Source organism: Hirundo rustica, chromosome 14 (assembly GCF_015227805.2).
Source record: "Hirundo rustica isolate bHirRus1 chromosome 14, bHirRus1.pri.v3, whole genome shotgun sequence".
NCBI classification, from domain to species: domain Eukaryota; kingdom Metazoa; phylum Chordata; class Aves; order Passeriformes; family Hirundinidae; genus Hirundo; species Hirundo rustica.
In genome coordinates, this window is record NC_053463.1 from 8122075 (window position 1) to 8143039 (window position 20965).

The 20965-nt window shown below is 46.8% G+C and overlaps 1 protein-coding gene across 3 annotated transcripts in view; it reads left to right on the forward strand.

Annotated features, from left to right (window-relative positions):
• Window positions 1-18523, forward strand: part of KLHL3 (kelch like family member 3) — a 44007-nt gene extending 25484 nt beyond the window's left edge. For all 3 annotated transcript variants that reach the window (XM_040078649.2, XM_040078650.2, XM_040078651.2), the window contains exons 6-15: window positions 751-860; window positions 5683-5799; window positions 6799-6948; window positions 9483-9600; window positions 10339-10536; window positions 11359-11460; window positions 13961-14089; window positions 17155-17295; window positions 17506-17649; window positions 17895-18523. In XM_040078649.2, the coding sequence (XP_039934583.1) occupies window positions 751-860; window positions 5683-5799; window positions 6799-6948; window positions 9483-9600; window positions 10339-10536; window positions 11359-11460; window positions 13961-14089; window positions 17155-17295; window positions 17506-17649; window positions 17895-17923 (1238 nt within the window). In that variant the 3' untranslated portion in view covers window positions 17924-18523. The remainder of the gene's footprint in view (window positions 1-750; window positions 861-5682; window positions 5800-6798; window positions 6949-9482; window positions 9601-10338; window positions 10537-11358; window positions 11461-13960; window positions 14090-17154; window positions 17296-17505; window positions 17650-17894) is intronic.
• The last annotated feature ends 2442 nt before the right edge of the window (window positions 18524-20965 follow it).

The window sequence follows — 20965 nt, forward strand, 5'->3', positions numbered from 1 at the left end:
CAGAATTAGAACTTGAAAGAAGCTGCCTCAGATAAAGCGTCTGAGATTCATGTTTCTGTAATTCAGCCAAAGATAAATGGGACTTAGCAAATGACAGGTGAGATTAAATTGGCAGTATATGTAAGAAATTCTTGCAAAACTAAAACTGCTGCAACTGGCTAATGACATATTTGACCTAGAAATTATTTTTTAGGAAGTGATTACTTTGTGGGCCTTTTGGCTAGATATAAAGCTTGACAGATTTGATGATGTTCAGTCATAATTCTTCCAGTTTGGGGTCATATCCAGAGATGTGCTTTTTGTTTTCAAGCAGCTCCCAGAGTTACAGTATGGAGGGATCTGGAGGCAAAAAAAGGGAGAAATAGAAGTTTGTACAATTACAGGCTTAAGTGGAAAGGGAAAAACTACTGGGAAGGTGGGTGCTGAGGTGGCATTTACTACTTTGGACATTGGCCCTTGTCTCAATTGGCACTTCTAACTATTTGTCACTGGAATATTCTCAGTGACTTTTCAGAAAGTTTAGTATCATTTATGAGAGTATTTAATGGGGCTGGTGCTGCTTGAAATAACGTCAGGTTTCTTTTTCCTGCTCTGAGGCTGTTTTCTGTCCATGTTCCACTCTCAGCTGCTGTGGGTCTGTTTTGGGTGCTCAGAGCTGTGCCAAGAGCTGTTCTCTGAATGGTCCTTCCACTGACTGAAAACATGGATTTCATTATAATTTTCTGTTCCCCCTTTTCATTTGTTGAACAGAGCAGCACTTCCCTGAGGTGATGCTAGGAGAAGAATTTCTTAGCCTTAGTCTGGACCAGGTTTGCAGTTTAATATCAAGTGACAAGCTCACAGTCTCCTCTGAAGAAAAGGTACAGTAAATTGTATAGCAAGAGTAAATGTAAGAATGCTGGACTGTTTCTAGATCTTACACCAGGAACTGTTGTCATGATATGCTCCTTAGGGGCCATTCTCCAACAGAGATTATGTGGAAAGGAAAATTAAAATAATGCAAATCCTGAACACACATAAAAATGACCTTCACTTGGCTGTTCTTTGCAGGAAGTTATGACTCTCAGATCCATATCATGCTAAAAGCCCTGGGGCTCAGAACCAACTACTTGCTTTCTCTGGAAAACTAGGAAACTCTCATCTACTGTTGTGTAAAGCATTAAATACCTGCTGTAAAACCTAAAAAAAAAAAAAAGTGACATTCATTAGGCAAGAGAGGAATATTGGCTTCTGTTGCATGTTGGATAGAGCAACAAAAGGAAGCCCGGAACCAAAAGGAAGGAAGGAAGGAAATATTTTTCTAGTATCTTCAGTGTTTTTAATAAAAAAGGGGGGAAAAACACCGGTTGATAATGTTTTTCTTGTTGAAACATTCAGCTCACCTTCTGTAGTCTGTAGTCTATGGAGCTGGGTGAGCTCCAGCCCCATTCTCTGGTCTGAGCTGCCTGTATGACCTGCTGCAGGGTTCTGGGGACAGGCATGTGCCTCCAGTCCTTCAGCTCATCTCCCGATTGTCACTGTGGGGAGATTATTAAGTCACAGAACCATTAAGGTTGGAAAAGACATTTAAAGATCATTGAGTCTGACCACTAACCCAGCACTGCCAAGTCTGCCACTAAACCATGTTCCTAAATGTAAATGGTCACTCGTGAGAGGCTGCAGGAGAGCTTGAGGATTGTGTGGTTTGTAACTTCAGGGCCCTTGTTGGATGCCTGCGTTTGGGTGGGCTGAGGCTGGACCTCAGCGTGGTGACGCTGGTGGCTGGGCAGCACATCCTCCTATGTGCTCTCCTCCTGCTCAGCCCCTCTGGGCTGCAGACACGCAGGTGCTTGGGCCCAGAGGGACTGTAAAACCCCCCCAAAAACCTGCTGTGCATGAGGTGTGGACACTGGGATGCTCCCTGCATGTTCTGAGCCAGCAAACTTGGAGGCTCCGGGCGCGTTTCTGCAGGCGTGGGGCTGGCGGGGGCTGCGAGGTGCCACTGGGGCAGGGCCAGGAAGGGAAACAGCAAATGGCACGAACTCACAGCAGAATCACTCTGCCTGAGCCAAGCAGCCTGCAAAGGGAAGTGCAAGTTTAGTAACCAATTTTTTCCAGTCCTGTGCAGCATTGTTCAAAAGCTTTTATTGGCTTTGCGCCCAGGGGAATCAAAATGCTCCTTCCCTCAACTGAGCTTTACACAATCAAACCCAGTATTTCTTTAGCTGACTGTAAAAGAACTTGTAAAAGAAAAGATTGTTGAGAATGCAAGGCGGTGGAAGGAAATGTAGGCATAAGCTGCACTTTCAAAACAAAAGATTTGAATAACAGGAGAGACTCAGAAAATGGGAATGGAACATAAACGTGAAATGTGCTGGAGTTCAAAGAAGTGCTGGAAATTGAAGACAGACTTGTAGGCTGCTGTTTCATGTTAACTTCATAACAGACAAGCCGTTTTCCTCACTTTTATTCTTTCTATCTGCTAATGTTTGAGATATATATTATTAAAAAAATATATAAAAGTATATATGTGAGTATTACAGTCTGTACATACACATGTCGAACTGTGTGTGTGCATGTGCAAAATACTTCAGAAATGTGGCAGCTTAATTGTCACAGCAAGGTTTCACAAGGAGTTTTGTTGCTCCTCGTTTTGCTGTGTCTCATACATGTACTGTAGCCTGCGAGCCAGAGCTTTGCCATCCCTGGATCACTGGGAAATGTTAGAGACAAGTCCTGCCAGGATCAGGGAGGGAGAATTGCCCTTGGAATGCCTCAGGAATTTGTGTTGTCTCTTTCCTCTGCCACCCAGCAACTGATACCAATTGACGTAATAAAATATGTCCTTAATCTTCACCAATTTTGGCTTATTTATACCCCTAGGCCATCAGGACGATAAAAATTCTCTGCTAGCACAGAAATGTATTTTAATTGTAAAGTGGTGACAGCATTTCCTCATCACTCAAATATTCTTCTCCCTTCTCCTTTCCCTTCTGTCCTTTTCGTGGTACCAGCCTCTGCAGTTACACAGGCCCTTTCAGAATAGGGTTTGTTTTCCCTGCTTGCTCTTTTTGCTATAAATGAGCAGAGTACCTGGAAGACAGTTTTATTAATATTTTCTGTACCTGACCTAATCGGCTCTTTTTTTCTGTTTGCAAGCTAAAACAACCATATAAAAATAATAATTATTTATTTACTAAAGATGTATGAAGTGGGGGGGCCTTGAGAGTGGTCTGCTGCCAACACAGAACAGTGGCTAAAGAAATTTTTTAAAGGGTTGAGATTTTTGGACTGGCGATTCTACACAGAGTCTGGTAATTGATTTGTTGTCTCATGCTGCTGACATGCAGCAGAAGCTGATGCAAGGTTTAGTCCTCACTCTTGGGAGTCTCTAAAAATTGGAATTTTGGCAGAGGAGACTGGGAAAACATCTGGGCTTGCTCTCTCCTTAGGCAGTATTCAGAGGGGATATTCCAGACTTTTACCCTGCTGCTCCACAGAGTGAGAAATTTACTTCTCCCAGGCTTGGGACTGCTCCTGCAGCCAGGCAGGTGCTAGCTGCTACCTCAGCCCGTGCCTCAGCTCTAAATCAAGATGTGTGGGCAACTGCTTTGTCCATCCCACCCTGGCAGCAGGTCCTGCATGGCTGGGGAGTCCTGGGGGAGCGGCAGCAGCTGCTCAGGGTCTGCAGCGGGCACGGCAGGACTGGAACAGATGTGGCCTTTAAATAGAGATATTGCTATCTTGGATTAAAGCCTTTTTCCCACTTCTCTGAAATTAGGAATCAGAGCCAATGGAAGGTGCCAGAATCTGACTTTTTTTTTTCTTTTTAAGTTATTTTTAGAGTTGGCACAGCAGGGAAGCATCAGTGCTTGTCTAACTCAGGAATGGACTCCAACACTGAGCAAGCAGCTTATTCCTAGTGCACATTTGCTTTACCTTCCTTTAGATGTGTTCACTGTCCTCCTGGCCTGTAGCTGGGCATGTCCCAGCCCTGTGACCTGTTCTGCAGCTCAGCCTTTTTTGCAGAAGAGGTTAATGAAAAGCCTGTTTGTCGGCTAAACATTTGCTTTATTCTCCTTCCACGTTCATTTGCAATTAAGAAAATCTCACAACAACCTAGTTTCTACTTTAAAGGCCTCATAGCTAAAGTTAAAATGTTTGTTTGCTTATTCATTTTAATTTTAAAATACTTAGAGGCTCTGCAGCAGTTTTTCTCCTCAGCATTTGCTGTGGTTTGATCACACCGCTCCCTGTTGTGTTGCTTAAATCCTTGTTGCAGTGTCCTGAATTCCAAACAGTTCAGCAGGAACTGTGTTGGCACAGGAAATGAAGCTGGTGCTTTACTGCATTTTAAAAGTATATGGTTTAGCCTAAGAGGGAGAAACCCTTTTCTGCTCTGCATCTCCTTCATGGCAGGATGTGTCTGCCAAGGCCTCCTGCAAATACATTTATCAGCAACAATTGGGGACTGAAAGGCGGTGCCCTCATTTTTGGTTGATTTTTGTCAAATTAGTGACCTTGGACCAAACAAAATGGTTTCTTGGGGAGTCATTGGAGGGATGGAAAGAAAGAAATAATTATCTGTGCAAATTGGCCTGACCATTTGGTGACCCCAGAAGAAAGCTGAAACCAAGGGCGCTTGCCTGGCATGCTGGAGGGAAGGGCCAGGGATGCTTTTGGGGGAAGCACAGGACAGAAGGGGGTCTCTGCTCAGCCCCCCTGAGTAACTGGGCAGTGAGAGAGCTTGGGGAGTGTTGCCTGTAGATGAAAGTTATGCATCAGAATTTAATTCTCTCTCTGTGGGGAAACTCCACTGCAGTGATCCAGGTCCTGCTGTGCAGCATCCGAGACTGCATCAGCCCCGCTTCCTGCCTTGCTGGGTGTTTCAGGAAGCCTTTCCCCCTCCCGGTGACATTTTTAGGCCTTTCTTTTGTGAGTGAGGCTCCCAGTTATATAAGCACATGCATATTCACCCAGGCCCACACGGGGCTTGTCCTGCGCTGCGCGTCGCCAGGCCTCTGCCCATGGGGCTGTTTGTGAGCGCTCGGTCACGGGCTCCAGCTCTGGATGCTTATCTCAACCAGCTGGATCTGGAAGTGAAGCGAGATTTTGGTTCAGACCAGGAGCCCAGCGTGCCCTTGCTCTCCAGCTGGAGTATCCAAGTATTTTCAGCAGTGAAATGCGTGCAGTGCGGAGGCTCTGTGGCTGCAGGCAGGGCTTGTCCTGTGTGTGTGGGCAACTTGTCCTCAACACTTGGTTTCTGGGGGCTGGTGGAACTGGTGCAGTGATTGAATATGAGAGTGACTTTACTGTGTGGCCAGGCTCCTGGAGGAGGGAGATCTCAGTTATCAGGAGTAATTGTTGTGGCTGATTTAATGAATAACGTCCAGTGCAAATGTCAGCAGGCTCATTAGGTTTCCTGGCTGCCTTCCAGCACTAATGTCCAGGAGTTATATTATTGTTCTGGACATGCACTTAGCTCTGGGAGTGATACAGCACATCTAGATGTGAAGTTGTTTGTTAACATGCGTGGTCAGCTCAGCTCTTTACTACAGTGCTGCTTGTGCTCTGTGCAGTCACAGCTTTTTCATCTGCACCCCCTTCCTTCGATGCTCTAAAATCACCATGCTTCTAATTTTGGGTGGGTGACTCTGCAAGGAAGTTCTCTCTTCCCCATTTAATTGTGCTTTATCTGTGTAGGTCTTTGAAGCAGTTATCTCTTGGATAAACTACGAGAAGGAATCTCGCTTAGAGCACATGGCTAAGCTGATGGAGCATGTTCGCCTGCCCCTTTTGCCCAGAGATTACCTGGTACAGGTTAGTCTGCAAGGAAGTCATTAATACTTGCACTCTAGCTGCTGGTTGCTCCTTAATCAGTGGCTTGGCTCTTTGTGTCTGAGATGGGCAATTTGGTTTGTTGCTGAGTCTGTAAAAAGAAGAGTAAAAGCAAAAACTGAGTGGACTCTGAAATCAATGTGTGCTTCAGAAATCTTCTTGTAAATGGGACCTGTGCTCTGCCAGGCAATGCTGAGAGCAGACCTGCTGTCCCTCTAGGGGAAACATTGATAAGTTATTATCTTGTGATTTTTCACCCTGAAAGTACCAAAGTGGTGGTGTGTTACAAGCTCGTGCAACCTTTTTCTCTCATGCACAGGCAAAACTTCGTAATGGAAACACGTAATGTGTGATAATTTTGGTTTGAGATGTGTACTGTGCATACATATGGGCAGTGGAGGCACTCTGACTCAGTCTGACTTGGAGATTGTTCTTCATAAATGAATTCCTGGGCTCTGGGCCTAGATGGTGAGCTGAGAATTCCAAAGAAGGGGCTGTGGCATATGGGCTCTTTGACTACTATGCTTTTATCACGTGTCTAAAAAAATCAATACAATTGGTTTAAAATCAGTATTCATAAGATGAACCCATCATGGTTTGGGTTTTCTCTTATCTGTATCTTCTGGTGGAATAAAAGATACTGCCACTCCTTAAAAATTCTGACTCAGATAAAAGAAATCACTTACTTTGTATCCAGACTCCTGGTGAATTCTCCTCTGCTGCATCAAGTGTTTGGCAGAGGGTGATAAAATACTCACTTCTTGTGAGTGATCTTGGAAAAAAGTGAGAAGTTTGGATGTTACTGCTTTGCTTCTTTGGAAAGAGCTGGGTTTGTCTGTGTTTGTCTCCTGCTTTGTTTTTTTTTTTTTTTTATAATTTTGGTACATTGGAAGGGAAATTCCAGGTTACATGTTCTTTCCACAAAGCTCTGTGTGACCTGTGCCACTGTCAATGATCCTTGTTGTGTGTGCATGTTCTCAGACAGTCGAAGAGGAAGCTTTAATCAAGAATAACAACACCTGTAAAGACTTCCTTATTGAAGCCATGAAATATCATTTGCTCCCTCTGGATCAAAGGCAGCTAATCAAGAATCCCAGGACAAAGCCAAGGACTCCCGTTAGCTTGCCGAAGGTAAGCTGAGCTTGTCACCTCACCTTCGTGTCACCTCACCCCGTTCCTGGTGGCATTTTCAGTCTCTGACAGGAGCTCGAGAACTTGCCGTGTTACTTTTTACTAACAGTGGTTGTGCTTGGAAGTGTTTTACTCCCTCTTCTGGCATTGCCTGTGCCCAGCAAGGAAGCATAATTAAGTTGGATAAACTTAGATAAACCCTTAGGGGAAGGAGTACCTCTGCTCTTGAACCGTTTTGTCAGCCACAAGTGGTTTGGTGGCTGGCTGAGCTGTGGAGTGGTGCTGGAGTGCTGGGGGGCTGGCTGAGGTTGCTGCTGCCTGCTAAGAGTGTCGTGGGGCTCTGCTGAGGAGGGTCTCAGTGGGTGTCTCTTTGTTTCCTGTATCCATAATCAAGAGCCAGAAAAGCAGGAAACAACAGCACCCAGCCCTGTGGGCAGGAAGTCTGAGGTGAATTTCAATAGACTCAAAGCAGCAACTGCATAGATAATCCTTGCTACTCCCCAGGTTTATCCCAGGTGTGTGATGCTCTGGCCACCACTTTATTAGTGAGGAAACAAATGACCACAGGAACTTTTCCCTGTGCCCCCCAGATAAACACAGTTTGGCACAATGTCTCTCAGCAGACTGCCACGGAGGTTCCAGGACATCAAAACCAGAGTGTTATTTTTCCAAGCACAAACAAAAATGAGATTGCTTTGTGGGATGGTGTGTGAGATCTGTGCTGTTTCTGATGCTTGGATACTGGACTGGCCATTGAGAAATCGTGGTTTTGCAGCATGTGGCAGTCTGTGTCAGTGTCCTTTCAGCCTGCTGTTGCTGAGATGGAGTTGGTAGAATACAGCTTTGGGGGTATCGTGAGGGGATGACATGGCCCTTGTTCCAAGGACTAGAGTAGTTAAGGATAAAAAGCAACAGCAAATCAGTGAGTTCAGAGGTTCTCAACATCTTTTGTAGCATGACCTATGAGTACAAACCCAAATCTTCTGCAGGTCTCTCCTCCCTTCTCTTGAACTGTGAAGAAAGGGAAGGAGGTGATGATCTTTGAGCAATCCTGTTACTGAGGAACTTTCATCTGGCCTTTTGGTCCCGCTGATGAGGGATTATTGTCTGCTGTGAAATCCCTTAATTCTGTAATCATGTGAAGCCCTGCAGCTTGCCATGGGAGACTGTTACACAACTAGTAGTCAGGCTGTTAATTTAGACTTAATTTGGTTTCTAATATCACGTTTGCATCTTTGTAGATCAAATAGGTCACTATTTCCATGCTCTTCAAATTCTTTTAATTGCTGTCTAGCTCTCTACTTTTAAAGCAGTGCTGCTTGGAGTTAAGTTTGTTATTCAAGTGATGATCTTATCCCCTCAGCTACTCCCAGCTGACTTGCAGAGGCCAAAGTCAGTTTTCCATCTACCCTTTATCTATATTTGAAGCCCTGTTATCTTGTTTCTAGCTCCTCGGCCTTGTAAAAATCAGATTGTCTTGGGGGGTGTTTGTCCCGCTGATTTGCTGTGGTAAAGGGAGCAAATCCTCCCTCTCGATGGCTGTGGGGGGTTGAATGACATGTGTGCTGAACAAAGTGCAGGTCCAGCTGCTTGCAGTGCCGGTGTTTTGGGGGCTGGCTGCCTGTGCAGGTGTTGGTTGGCAGGGCCCAGCTGAGGCTCAGAGCCATGGGCACCCTCGAGTGCAGAGCTGCAGGCTCCTGGCACCCCTGTCCGTGGGGATTTGTCTTCTGGCAGCAGATGGGGCAGATTTAGGAAGGACCACACTGCATTCTGCCCAGATCTTGTGGTCTTCTCACTTTCCCACCCGTGTCCTCCCCTTGCTGTTGCTGGTAGCGCACTCTGGGGCTGGATGAACCCTCAGCCTGACCCAGCAGAGTGGTTCTTACACTCCTGAGGTTGCCCTTGACCACCTTGACATCGCTCTTCCCCACCTGTAAGGAATTCAGGGTTTAATTCCTGCATTTGCTCCAAAACCTGTGGCAGCCAAAAGCCTTAATGAAGCTGACAGATCACGTCCTTCAGCAGCCCAGACCCCCTGGGTGGTGGCAGTTCTGGTGATTTCCCTGAGTGTCACCTCCCCACGGGTGGCACTGCAGCTGTCACCTTTTATTTGCTAAGTGGCATTGATTATTTTTAGCACCACCATGGAGATAATGACTAAACAGTGGGCCGCCAGTGGAAATTACGCTGGAATCTTCTTCACTTAAAAATACTTTTGCAGTGAGTCTTGGGTATGCTGTGGTGCCAAAAGGTTTTGTATTTCAAGGAGAAATTGGGCAAGTTGCCCACCTGGGACACAGTGAGGAAGGGCAAATGGGGTGGCCAAATTTAGCACGCATTAAATTGGAGAGAAATTTTTTTTCCCCCTTGAAGTATAATTGCCTGAAATAAGTGTCACTGCAGAGGATTCTAGCTGGCCTTCAGCACATGTTTTGGCAGCTGCTCTTGATCAGGTTGTGATGATGGTTTCTCTGCAGAGAGCAGCTGCCCAGGGTCATGTCTGAGGTTTTCTAGCTCTTCTCTTCCCTCTGCAGGTGATGATTGTGGTGGGTGGGCAAGCGCCCAAAGCCATTCGCAGTGTGGAGTGCTATGATTTTGAGGAGGAGCGTTGGGATCAGGTGGCTGAGCTTCCCTCACGGAGATGCAGAGCAGGTAAAGGGAACTTTGCTGCAACCTTCTTTTTTTCCCCTAATGCAGCTCCTCAGCACTGATGGGTGTCCTTAGTCCTCCCTTTAGCTTCCTCTGTACTCCTGGCCTCAAGCAGCTCTTTCTTTTTGCCATTCCTTCCTCTTCTTTCTCTACAGACATCTTTTCCTTCATGTTCAAGCGGATGTCCTGCTCTCTAGTGGGGTTGCTCCTGCCTATCAGCCCTCCATAGCCACTGTCTTCCCTTCATCCTCTCTCTCTCCTGGCTGTTCCTCCATCAGTGTTTCCCCTCCTCCGCCACTGCTGTCTTGGCAGCCCACAGGGGTCCAGTCTTTCTTGCTGGTTTCCTAGTGAAAATCAAAGGAGCTGAGTCAGTCCCCCTTGGTGCGGAGGAGTGGGTGATGGAGAGCAGATCTTTAGCTGGGAGTGTTCCTCCGAAAACATCTGACAGGGTTGTGCATGTGCCTCACCATTTGGTGTTCCCTCTGGCTCACAGAATTACTCATTCAGGTGTGAACTCCATCTGCGCCTCGTGCTGCCATGTTTTTATGTGCATTCCACCTCCCACGTGACCACGTGTGTTTTATCGTGCTCGACTTCAACACTCTCGACCCGCAGAAAACACCAAAGCCTTTCCCTCCTTCCGCTCTTCCCAAGCTGCCTTTCCCACCCTGGCAGGCGGTCTAGACACATCCCGCTCCCTTCCCAAGGCGTTTGCTGCGAAGGCCCTCTCCTCTTTCCCAGGCGTGGTGTTCATGGCTGGCAACGTCTACGCCGTGGGGGGCTTTAACGGGTCGCTGCGGGTGCGCACGGTGGACGTGTACGACGGCGTCAAGGACCAGTGGACGTCCATAGCCAGCATGCAGGAGAGGCGCAGCACGCTGGGCGCCGCCGTGCTCAACGACCTCCTCTACGCCGTGGGCGGCTTCGATGGCAGCACTGGTAGGTGCCCGGACGAAAACCAGGCAGTGCCTGACCTGAGAAAAAGTGCTTTCAGAGGCCCTGCAGGGATTGCAGAGCTCCAGAGCCGTTCCTGTGCCCTTCCTCCATGGTTCTGTAGAGAAAGAGCCAGGAATGGGATTTGGCGTGTGCTGTAATTACCTGCGTGCGCGTTCTGACCCGTTGGTAATTGCAGAGAATCTCACCCTTATGATTTTCTTTAGTGATACAGTTCTTTCAGCCTCATTCTCTGCATGATTATGCTTTTTCTGGGCTGAAAAGGGATGTGTTTTTTTTTTTTTTTTTTTGTTTGTTTCAGTTAAATTTTTCATAGCAACATGAATAAAATACTAGCTAGGAATCTTACAGGGTGTGTGTGCCTGGGATTTATCTTGGCATGGCTGCATGTTTAGATTCACACTTCTGCCTCTGCTGAAGAGCTCTGCCACTTGCTTAAGCCCTGAATTAACTATTGCAGCAGGATCTGGGGGAACTTTTAAACCTTTGCATGGACGTTTTGTAATGCTTGGAAGGATGTGGGGCTTTTGGGCTTGGAATTTGGACTCTGCTCACCTTGATGTCCTCAGCACATTGGAGAAGCAGTAGTCCCAGGGCAGGGGTTAAGAGTTTTCTCAGCCACTGAAGAAGTGGCATTGATGTGCTGGTCCCAGCCTGAAGGGCAAGGGATTAAGAAGTGGGATTGCAGGAGCGTGGTGGGAATTACGGGCTTGGGAGGAGGTGGAAGGCAGATGAAAGTGCAACACCAATCTTTTTTTCTTCTCTTTTTTTTTAATTAGAAAACCTGTGTATCCCCTTTTTAACTAGGTCTGGCATCAGTTGAGGCCTATAGCTATAAAACCAATGAGTGGTTTTTTGTGGCTCCCATGAACACAAGAAGAAGCAGTGTTGGAGTTGGAGTTGTGGAGGGTAAGAAAATCAGCAGCCATTTCCATCAAGCAAGTGTTACCGTGTCAAACAGAAGCCTGAATGATGAAGTGCAGTAGGAGGGAATGGCATGAACTGTTCCCTAGACCAGTTGGGAAAGATTGATTTTATATGACGAAATTGCTGCAACTTTTTCCATTCTCCTCTTTATCTTGGTGAAAAATCACGTGTAGCTTTCCAAGAGCCTCAAACCTGTATCAGACCAGCCCCTGCCTCCTGTGAATGCAATTAGGTGTGTGCAGGCTTCTTTGAATCCAAATTCTTCCTGGGCTGCTTCTGGCTGGTGAAAGGCAGCGCTGCTGTGCAGTGGATGCTGCTGCTGCCGACAGACGCTGCGTGGATGGAATACCCATCACGGAAAATCTGCTCAGCCACAGAAGCAGGAACAGAGTTTGTCCCACAGCCCCAAGATGGTGGTTTGGCAGGAATACTAAAACCTGTGTTTATTGACATCAGGCAGAGCTCTGCTGTGGTTCCTAAATGAGCAGAGGCTGACAGCAGCAAAGGCCGGTGCTGCGGCAGCTCGGAGCGAGGTGGGGGCCTGGGAGGATGGTGGCAGCTGTTGGCAGCTCGGTGTCAGCACCAAATTTGAGGGAGCTGGAACTGAGCAGCTTGGTTTGGACTCAGGAGAATGAGAAGTTTAAGTAGGAACCATTTCTTCCTTTACAAAATCTATTCTGAAGCAAGTGAAAGGCTTTATTTGAACGTTAGTGTGGCATAGCACTTTCCAGTTAGTGCAGCGCAGAGCAGCTTTGGCACAAGCCTTGTTATAAACCATATAAACCATGCTGTACAGGGCTTTGGTTTGACCCGTTTGAGTGGGAAGTACATGGAATACGTTCATGTGCATAAAATGTGTTTATGTGAGAAGAAGAAGGGAGATAAAGTCAGAATAAATAGTGGTCATTAATTAAAAATTTGCATATTTAGGAAGCACTTTCTTCAAAATTGGCCCATGCCTGGGAAGTGCTGGGCTGTTGTCAATCACTGGAATTTATTCAAGAGGCTTGAATGCAGAAAAAGTATTAAATATGGACCTGAGAGATGCATTTCTATGGACAGATTTTCTACTGGTGACTTATGAAATCCTTTTCTTTTGCTTTGTTTGAAAGCACAAATAAGTGTTGGAGTCCATGATAAAAATTATGAGGGCATGTGATGGGCACAAGAGCTGATCATACTGGTGTAGGGAACAAGCTTCAGCCTGCAGTTAATCCACAGGGTTCATCTGAATGTGACAAAAATTGATCTGATGATCTGAAATATACTGTAAATACCTAATAATCTGTGCCAGCCAGGGAAATTATCTTGTCTTGCTTGGACTAGCACTCTTGCCTGATTCATTGACAAATACCAGGCAGAACCAAAGAAGAGTTTGCAAGCACAAATAAGAGTTTAAAATCTTCCTAGAGACAGGAGATGCAGAAGGAGGCCATGAGTGGGCCTGAGGGAGAAAGAAAAGAGCCAGCCTGTTCTTCGAGTCTTGCAAACATCCAAAACCAGAAGGATTCAAAAGCCTAAGGCTGAAGATAACTGCTGGTGGGAGTCTTGTGCATGCAAAAATTGCACAGCTCATTCATGGCCAGGCTCCGCTGTCATGGATTGAAAACTGATATTATTTCTAGGTTTTATACAAAAATTTAGGTTAGAATTTTTCTACATATTTGTCGAGCTTTTTAAATAGTTTATTGTAGCATCTAGGAGACCTGGACTTGAACCAGAATGCCTTGTGCTGGCTGCTTTAGTAAGAAGAACCCTCCTCTGCCCAGGGAATTAACTTCCTAAATGCAAAACAAGCCGATAGATGATACTGGAAGACGGGGAGAGGATCAGTCAGGCTGGGAACAGAGGACACAGTAGAGCATCAGCCTTGTCTCATGTATGATGCAGTCCCATGGTATCTGATTGTGCTGTTCAGTGTGTGTTTATCAGCTTTCAGCCAGTTGAGGTAGGGAGGGCTGGGTACCCCAGGGGACCCTCACTGCACGGTGTATCCCGTGCTGTCATCTCTGGCCACCAGTGACCAGCTAGCCTCAGCTCTGCTTGCAGCACCTCTGGGTTTCGATTTGGCACAAGTTCTACAAAATCAGGCCTGGGTTTCTTTGCAGGTATCGCATTATTATAAGAGGCTATTTTGTATTTATTGCTCATGTGATGCTGTAATTAATGTGCAGAGACAGCACACCTGAACGGGGGGAACCCTCCATCAACAGAACAGCTTTGATTATCCCTCTTCTCCTGGGCCAACAAGTAATTTGGAAAACCCCCTGGGCTGTGACTTCTGATGAAGCTGTTGTGTTGTATCCTTGTGTTGCCGACAGTTTAACAGCTCTACAGCCGCTCGTGTCTGCGAGTTCGCTCCAGGTCCCTGTGCTCGGCTGTTCCCCAGCAGGTCTAGGCGCGTTCCCTAGAGCCGCCCTCCGGCAGGATGTGTCCCCCCGGGCTGTGACTGCGGGGTGAGCCGTGGCTCTGTGTGTTCCAGGGAAGCTCTACGCCGTGGGGGGCTACGACGGAGCGTCGCGGCAGTGCCTGAGCACGGTGGAGCAGTACAACCCCGCCACCAACGAGTGGACCTACGTGGCTGACATGAGCACGCGGCGCAGCGGGGCAGGTACTGCTCGCCACGGGCACCACCCTCTCTGCTCACACGCAGGAAGGGAAAGTGGGATCTGGCACTGCTGGGCTTGCAAGTGCAACCTCTTATGTGCCCCCCGCTTCTCGTGAGGGGTAAAAACGTAACGGCGTGGAAGCTCTCAGCAGCTCTCCGGACTTTGACGAGATCTGCCAAATTGAGATTGATTTCTGGATTAATGAAATAATGCTCGGTGTCCCTAAGTAGCCCTGCTAACAGATGCATCTCACTTGTAAGCAAAGAGTTCTCTTTCCAAATTGCCAGCTGCAGACACAGCTGGGCATGGGAAAGCCAAGCTGCACCTCCCTCTCCCCTGTCATTGTAGGGTTTCAGATGAATTTTCATTTCGGATCTTCCTTTCAGATGAATTTTCATTTTGGATCTTCCTGCAAGCACCCAGTGGGTGCTTTGCCACACAAAGCACATCTGCAATTGGGTGATGTGTAGGATAACAAAATTCATCTCAGATTGTCCCTGCTTAGCTAGTTTTTAGTTTATTTTTTGTTGTCAAGAGTTGTTGATCTGGAGGATTAGAGGAAAGGACTTGTAAAAGGATTGGATTCTAGTCTTGATGGTTTCTAATTTCCTACATGATTGTGGGCCAGGTAGCAATTTGTCTTCTCTGTGATTGTTCCTCTCTGAAAGGGATAAGAGCTCTTATCTGCTGCATTTAAAATCATCTTCATTTGAATGGGGATTTGTCACTGTTGGTCCTTATGCTCAGTGTGTGCCGTGTGTTTTCCCTGATGTTAAATTGTGCAGTTACCCACAGCCAAGCCTGGGGTCTGCTCTTTGGGGCTGAAATGGCCCTGCAGGTTAAGTTGTGGTGGGAGTTCCCTTTTGAGCTGGGCAGTCTGAGGCTGTTCTCCACACCCAGGTGAGGTAAATATGGACACACTGTTGGTTTGAGTTCTGTTGAAGAGGTTTGTAGTATCTGCTTGCTGCTTAAACCTAGTCCAGTGCAGTCCTCCAGGAGAGCAGAATGAGTATCTCCTATTGTTGGCAGTGTGTTCAAACAGCAAGAATTTTGTGCCTGTAGTGAAATGGATTTTAGTGAGTTGTCTTTGTTGGAAACACTCTTCTCTGAGTGCTGCTTTACAAGTGTTTCTCCATGTAGTGAGTCCTTTGTTAGGAAGGCTCCTACTCCCCTGCCAAATTTCTTTGCAGTTTTCTGTTCCCCACCTGAAAGCTGAGCTCCTCAGGCTCTGGTTGTCCCCCAGATGCCCCTCCAGCAGGGACTGGAGGGGGCTGCCCCGTGTTACTGGCCACCAGTGGTGCTGCAGCACGATCTGCTGTACCGCTCCAGAAATGACACCGTGCTCTGTGCTGCTGTCGCTGTGCTGACATCTAGTGGGGGTGAGGACAGGTGTCCCCAAGTCCCTGGAGGCACTGGGGACTGTGGGGATGTGCGGGTGCTGCCCAGGTTCTGTAGAATGATAATTTTTTTTTTTAGATTGGAAAAGACCTTTAAGATCATCAGGTCCCACCATTAACCCAGCACTGCCATGTTCACTGCTAAACCACATCCCCAAGTGCCACATCTGCACGTTTTTTGAACACTCCTGTGTTTGCTGGACCAGCTGGGGGGATCCCTTCCTCTGCTGCTTCCCCTGTCCTGTCCCTGCATGCAGTTTCATGTGAAAAATCTTGAGTGTTTCCAACTCTTTTACTCCCTTAGCTGTTAAATTAGTTTACCCATTGAATTATTTCTTACAAGTATAAAATTTCTGTTAACAGCTGAATATAGTCAAATGCCAAGGGCTGCTGGGCTTAGGTACAGTTAAGTGACTTTGCATTTCCCAGTGAACTGGGAGACGCCTGCTACAGCTCAGGAGCCGGGACACACATTTGGATGTGTTCTGCCCTTCCCAAGTTGTGCATGTTGGAGTACTTCATCCACACCAAGGATGTGGCCCAGTAAGGTGGATATTTGTGGCAGTTAGAGATGAATTATATGTTTGCCAAAGGTGAACCATGAATCCCAATGTCATGTTAGGACATCACCTCTTGGTATGGTGAGACATGGCTGGCCTAAACCAAACCCAGCAGTAGCAAGCTGTGATAATTTGGAGAAGGGAGAGTTGACAGTGGTAGACCTGTGTACCTGTCCCCAGATGGGGATGCTCCTGATGGAGCTGCTGAGCCTGGGTGGTGCCTGTTCTCTGGCTCAGCAGCTGTTCCTGTCCTTTTCTGATCTGGAAAGATCCTTGCACAGGGACCAAGTCAAAAACCTGTTGGTGTCAGGCTGGCAGGGCCCCTCTCCTCCTTACACACCAGTTAATGCCCATGGTTGAAATGATGTGATTCAGATCTGTTTCTGTTTTACTAACATCCCACCTTGTTAATTTTAATAGAGGCCTTTGAACCTATTAACGAAGATATGTTGCTGGAAGTTTTAACTCTCATGGATTGGTGAACATTTTAATTAACTAATTTACCTTATTTTAAGCAGAAGTAGCTTTAAGATCCCTGTCATCCCCAGAGATTCAGCCAGGGACCTTCAGAAATGGCTGAGAAGGTGGCATTGGAGGCACCTTGTCTGTGCCTAGTGCCGCCAGGTTTTGGGGTGGGAGTGGGAGGAGAGGAACCAAGTGGCAGCTTCAAGAGCTGTGAGTTGTAAGTTGTTGAGGAAGATCATCCAAGGGATGAAGTCATGTGGCACAATGGCAGTAGGAAAAAAAAAAAGTAAAAGTTCTCAAAGGGGGAATCAGGCGAAAAGTAGAGGGTCCCATGGCAGAAAATATCAGGCAGATAGAAACAAGGTGGGGTGGGAGGCAGAGAGCAAGTGGAATAAAGGCCGAGGAATGTCATGGGACCAGACTGCTGATCTGGGGCAGCCTGACAGCTGCCAGGCATTACTGTGCAGGTCGCTGTAGTGCCGCGGGGCGGGTGGGCGCAGAGTCGACCTTGTGCCCGGTGATCTTGATGCACACGTGGCCCATGTTTTTGAAAGTGCCTCGGAGAGGCCAGGGCCGTGCCCAGAGGAGAAGCAGGGACGTGCAGCCGTGTCCCTGTGCTGTGGCTGACCTGGCTGTGCTCGGCAGGTGTCGGAGTGCTCAGCGGGCTGCTCTACGCCACCGGGGGCCACGACGGGCCCTTGGTGAGGAAGAGTGTGGAAGTCTACGACCCAGGGACAAACACCTGGAAGCAAGTAGCAGACATGAATATGTGCAGAAGAAATGCAGGTAACCACGATAAGCCTTTCTGTGGTGGTTGGCTCAGTTGTGTGTGTGTGGTTTTTAATGCAATTCATGTGCTCGTGGTGTATGAGATCGGGGTTGTGAAAGATAGAAATGGGAGTTGAGGGATCTGCTGGGGAGTGAATCAGAATGTGGCAGCAGCGTGCTGTGCGGGGTGAGTCAGCCCATGTCTCACCATCTGTGCTTTGCTTTGAGGTGTGTGTGCGGTGAATGGTCTCCTCTACGTGGTGGGAGGCGATGATGGTTCCTGCAATTTGGCCTCCGTGGAGTACTACAACCCCAGCACAGACAAGTGGACGTTGTTGCCAACCAGCATGAGCACAGGGAGGAGTTATGCAGGTAAACAGGCAGTGGGAGAGTGGGCAGCAGTGGGGTCATCCGTAAACTTGAGGGCTGTGCCACCTGAAGCTTTAATTTTATGGATTTTGTGTATTTTATGTTGATTTCAGTAGAAGAAACTTTCACAGAAGTGGTAGACACCTCCCTCGTTGCTGGCCTTTGGCTTTGCAGGATGATTGTAACCACGTGGCCACCCAGGAGCTGCTCCTACCGTAACTGTGTCTGTCTGTCTGTTCTTACAACAGGTGTGGCTGTGATTCACAAACCCTTGTGACACACAATCAAGCCAATGTGAGGAGCAGAAGTGAAGTGGATCCAGCTAGGTGGTGTTGGGAAGATGACTGACCTCTGACTTGACCCATCTCATTGCTGTTAATGTCTTAGCATGACAAGTGATACGTTGCAAGCATCATCCACTCTGCAGTGGATTGCATAGCCAAGTGAAAAATCCCTCTGGGGACGTGTTCCATGCTGGACACGAGGTGTTGCTTGTTATCTGTGGTGCAATCAACTGTTCTTCTCGATGGCATGTGTCCTGAGATAAACACTGTGCTTGGACTGCAGGCACGGAATTTCTTGTGTGAAACAAAACTGCTATGTTTGGGCATGTGAGTAAAAATGAACATTTCTGGATTTCTTCCCTACTGATGCTCCCTGCACATCCTTGGTTGAACTACTTACTCACTGTGCCTGGAGGGTGGACTTCAATATTGGCAGTGGAAAGTTCCAACTGAGAAAAACAGCAGAAATGTACTGGAACAGGGTGGTCTGGCTCAAGTGTGACGCTGTCTCAGTCATACGTTTGTACATGCCACTGGACTGCTGTATGTATCCCCGAAATGCTTGTGGAAATAAACACCATGTGGTTTTTCTACTTGCCATGAATGCTGTGTGCTGTGCGTGACGGGACCTGCTGGGCAGCGCCTTCCCCGGGCTGAGCTCTCAGCACCTGAGCCACACAGAACTCCACAGCCCCACACAACACACGCTGCTCCCACGGGCTTTATTGCTCCTGTGAAACAAATGTTGCTTGAATAGAAAACGTTCCCAACCCACACGTTTCAGCTGTGCTGAAAGCTTCAGTTCTAGCTCTGTCCAGCGTCTCAATGCCATTTCATAATAGAGCATTTAGATGTTAAAAGATACCTTATGGTGCCATTAATGTAGAGACATTCCATACAGCAAGAGCCCTCTGTCACCCAGGCAGGGATTAATGAGCCAAGTAAAATACCTGCAGTGTTTAATGCTTCCAGACCATGGAGATTAACTAATCACTGTCGCTGTAATTGCTATTTCAGTCTTGCTGTTACTGAAAGCATTCCTCTATTATATGAATCTCATAAGATTATTCAGAACAGACAAATCTAGATCCAGATGTAAGGGATCTGTCTTGCTTATATACCAAATTCTCAAAGTTTTCTGTTTAAGACAGTTGACTTTAAAATACCTTTTTGTGTCTCCCTATGAGCTCTGGCACGCTTCTGCATACAGAGGTGAGTTCCCAGAAGCTCCCCAGCTAAAGGGATCTAATGAAGAATATTGTCTCTACTCTTTTTCTTGTTGGTTTTTTTTGGTTTTGTTTTTTTTTTTTTTTTTTGGTTCTGTTTTCTCCTTGTAGATCAGCTGAGGCTTTTTGTTGTGGGCAGCTGTCCAGTGTGGTTATGCTGGTTTCTGTCTCCATAGATCTTCTCTGTGTGACCTTAGGCAGTAGAAAAGAAAAATACTTAAGTATTTATTTCAGTGGGATTTAAGCTGCATCATATTGTGCTGCTTTTGTAGAGGAGGGGGTTAATTCTATAAATGTGTAGTCTTTGGAGTTGGAGTTGACACAGTCCTTGTAAGATGGGTGCCTGTTCACTGTGGGGGAAACAGCGCCTGCCTATGTTGTCACTGCCCTGCAGAGGGGCTGGCATTCCTCTCATGGGTAATGTGAGGTAGCTGCCACTCCTCTCTGGATGTTCTTACTTTTACAAACAAGGGCAAACTCTCTAAAGAAAAGGCATTACTACTCTTTATGTCTACCCTTCCACTCTACTCTATGTGAGCTCAGAGGTCCTTAAAATAGTAATTAAAAAAAAAAAAAAAAAAAAATTAGTCTTTTCCATAATACCCTTTAAACCTTTTGCTTTGAGTTTTACAATCTGCAGCGAGATGTGCCAAAATAATAGTGTGATGTGCTGCTCTTCTGTGAGGTGCTGCTTACTGTAAAAGCCATTGAGGCTGGCAGGAATGTATCCAGGCAGGAATGTACCCTGGTAGGAATGTACGTTTCCCTGACTGCAGCTGCCTTCGGATCAGAGTCCTGAGACGCACCTTTATGGTGGCATAAGGAAGGTGATGAGGCCTCAGCTGGGACAGACTCAAATTTGCTGGCCCAAAAGGTGTTTCCCTTCCATGCAGCTTGGGAATAAAGGATAAAATGGAACAGACAATTTCAGTCTGGGGAGGGATCTCCTGTTAGGCAGAGGTGACTGGGCAAGGCTGGACAAGCATTTGGGCACAAGTGGCCCTTGTTAGATCTGGTATAGACATAAAGCTAAATAAACCCCTCTGTAAACTACAGCCCAACTGCAGCTCAACAGTTAGGAGCAGTTCCCAGCCAACATTCTCACACCTCTGGCTTCACTGGAGTAAAGGCAAATATTATCCAGAGACTATGAGTTTATGTGGGCTGGAGATGAAAATTGGTAGGTACTGCTAGAGAGGGGCAAGGTTGCAATTTGCTGTGTTTGTCAGGTGTGAAAAGTGGGTATACCTGGAGGTGGGATAATTTTATCTGCTGCCATCCATCTGTTCATAAACCTTTCTTGCTCATAAGGAAAACAGGTTTTGGTGGTTCTCTGCTCTTGTAAAATGGCACTTCTGCCCAGAGCTGGACAGGGCTAGGACTCACAGCCCTTGCCAGGGACAAGTGATGCTGTTCCCAGCTGCAGCCAGTTCTCCTCGATGGCAAATGACACATTTTCTCCCTTCCTTCCCAAACGATGCAGTGTTATGCAAGTCAAGTGACCTCGTTTTCCAGCTATGCAATACAAACAACCGTAACATGTGATGAGCCAGCTGTACCCCCCACCCCCAAAATGCTTTTGGAATTTGTCTTTGGTGTGTGGTTTCGTGTTTGTATTGTTGATTTTGAGCACCTGAGCCAGATCCTTTTCAGATTGCCTTTTTCTAGGGCTGAAAACGTAGCATTAGCACTAACAAATTTTACTGTAAATATTTTTATAAGAGAATTTAAAATAATTTTTGGATTGCTTTTTATGGTCTTCAATGACATTTCTGGATCTAATTCATGCACTCCAGTGTGGTTTTGGCT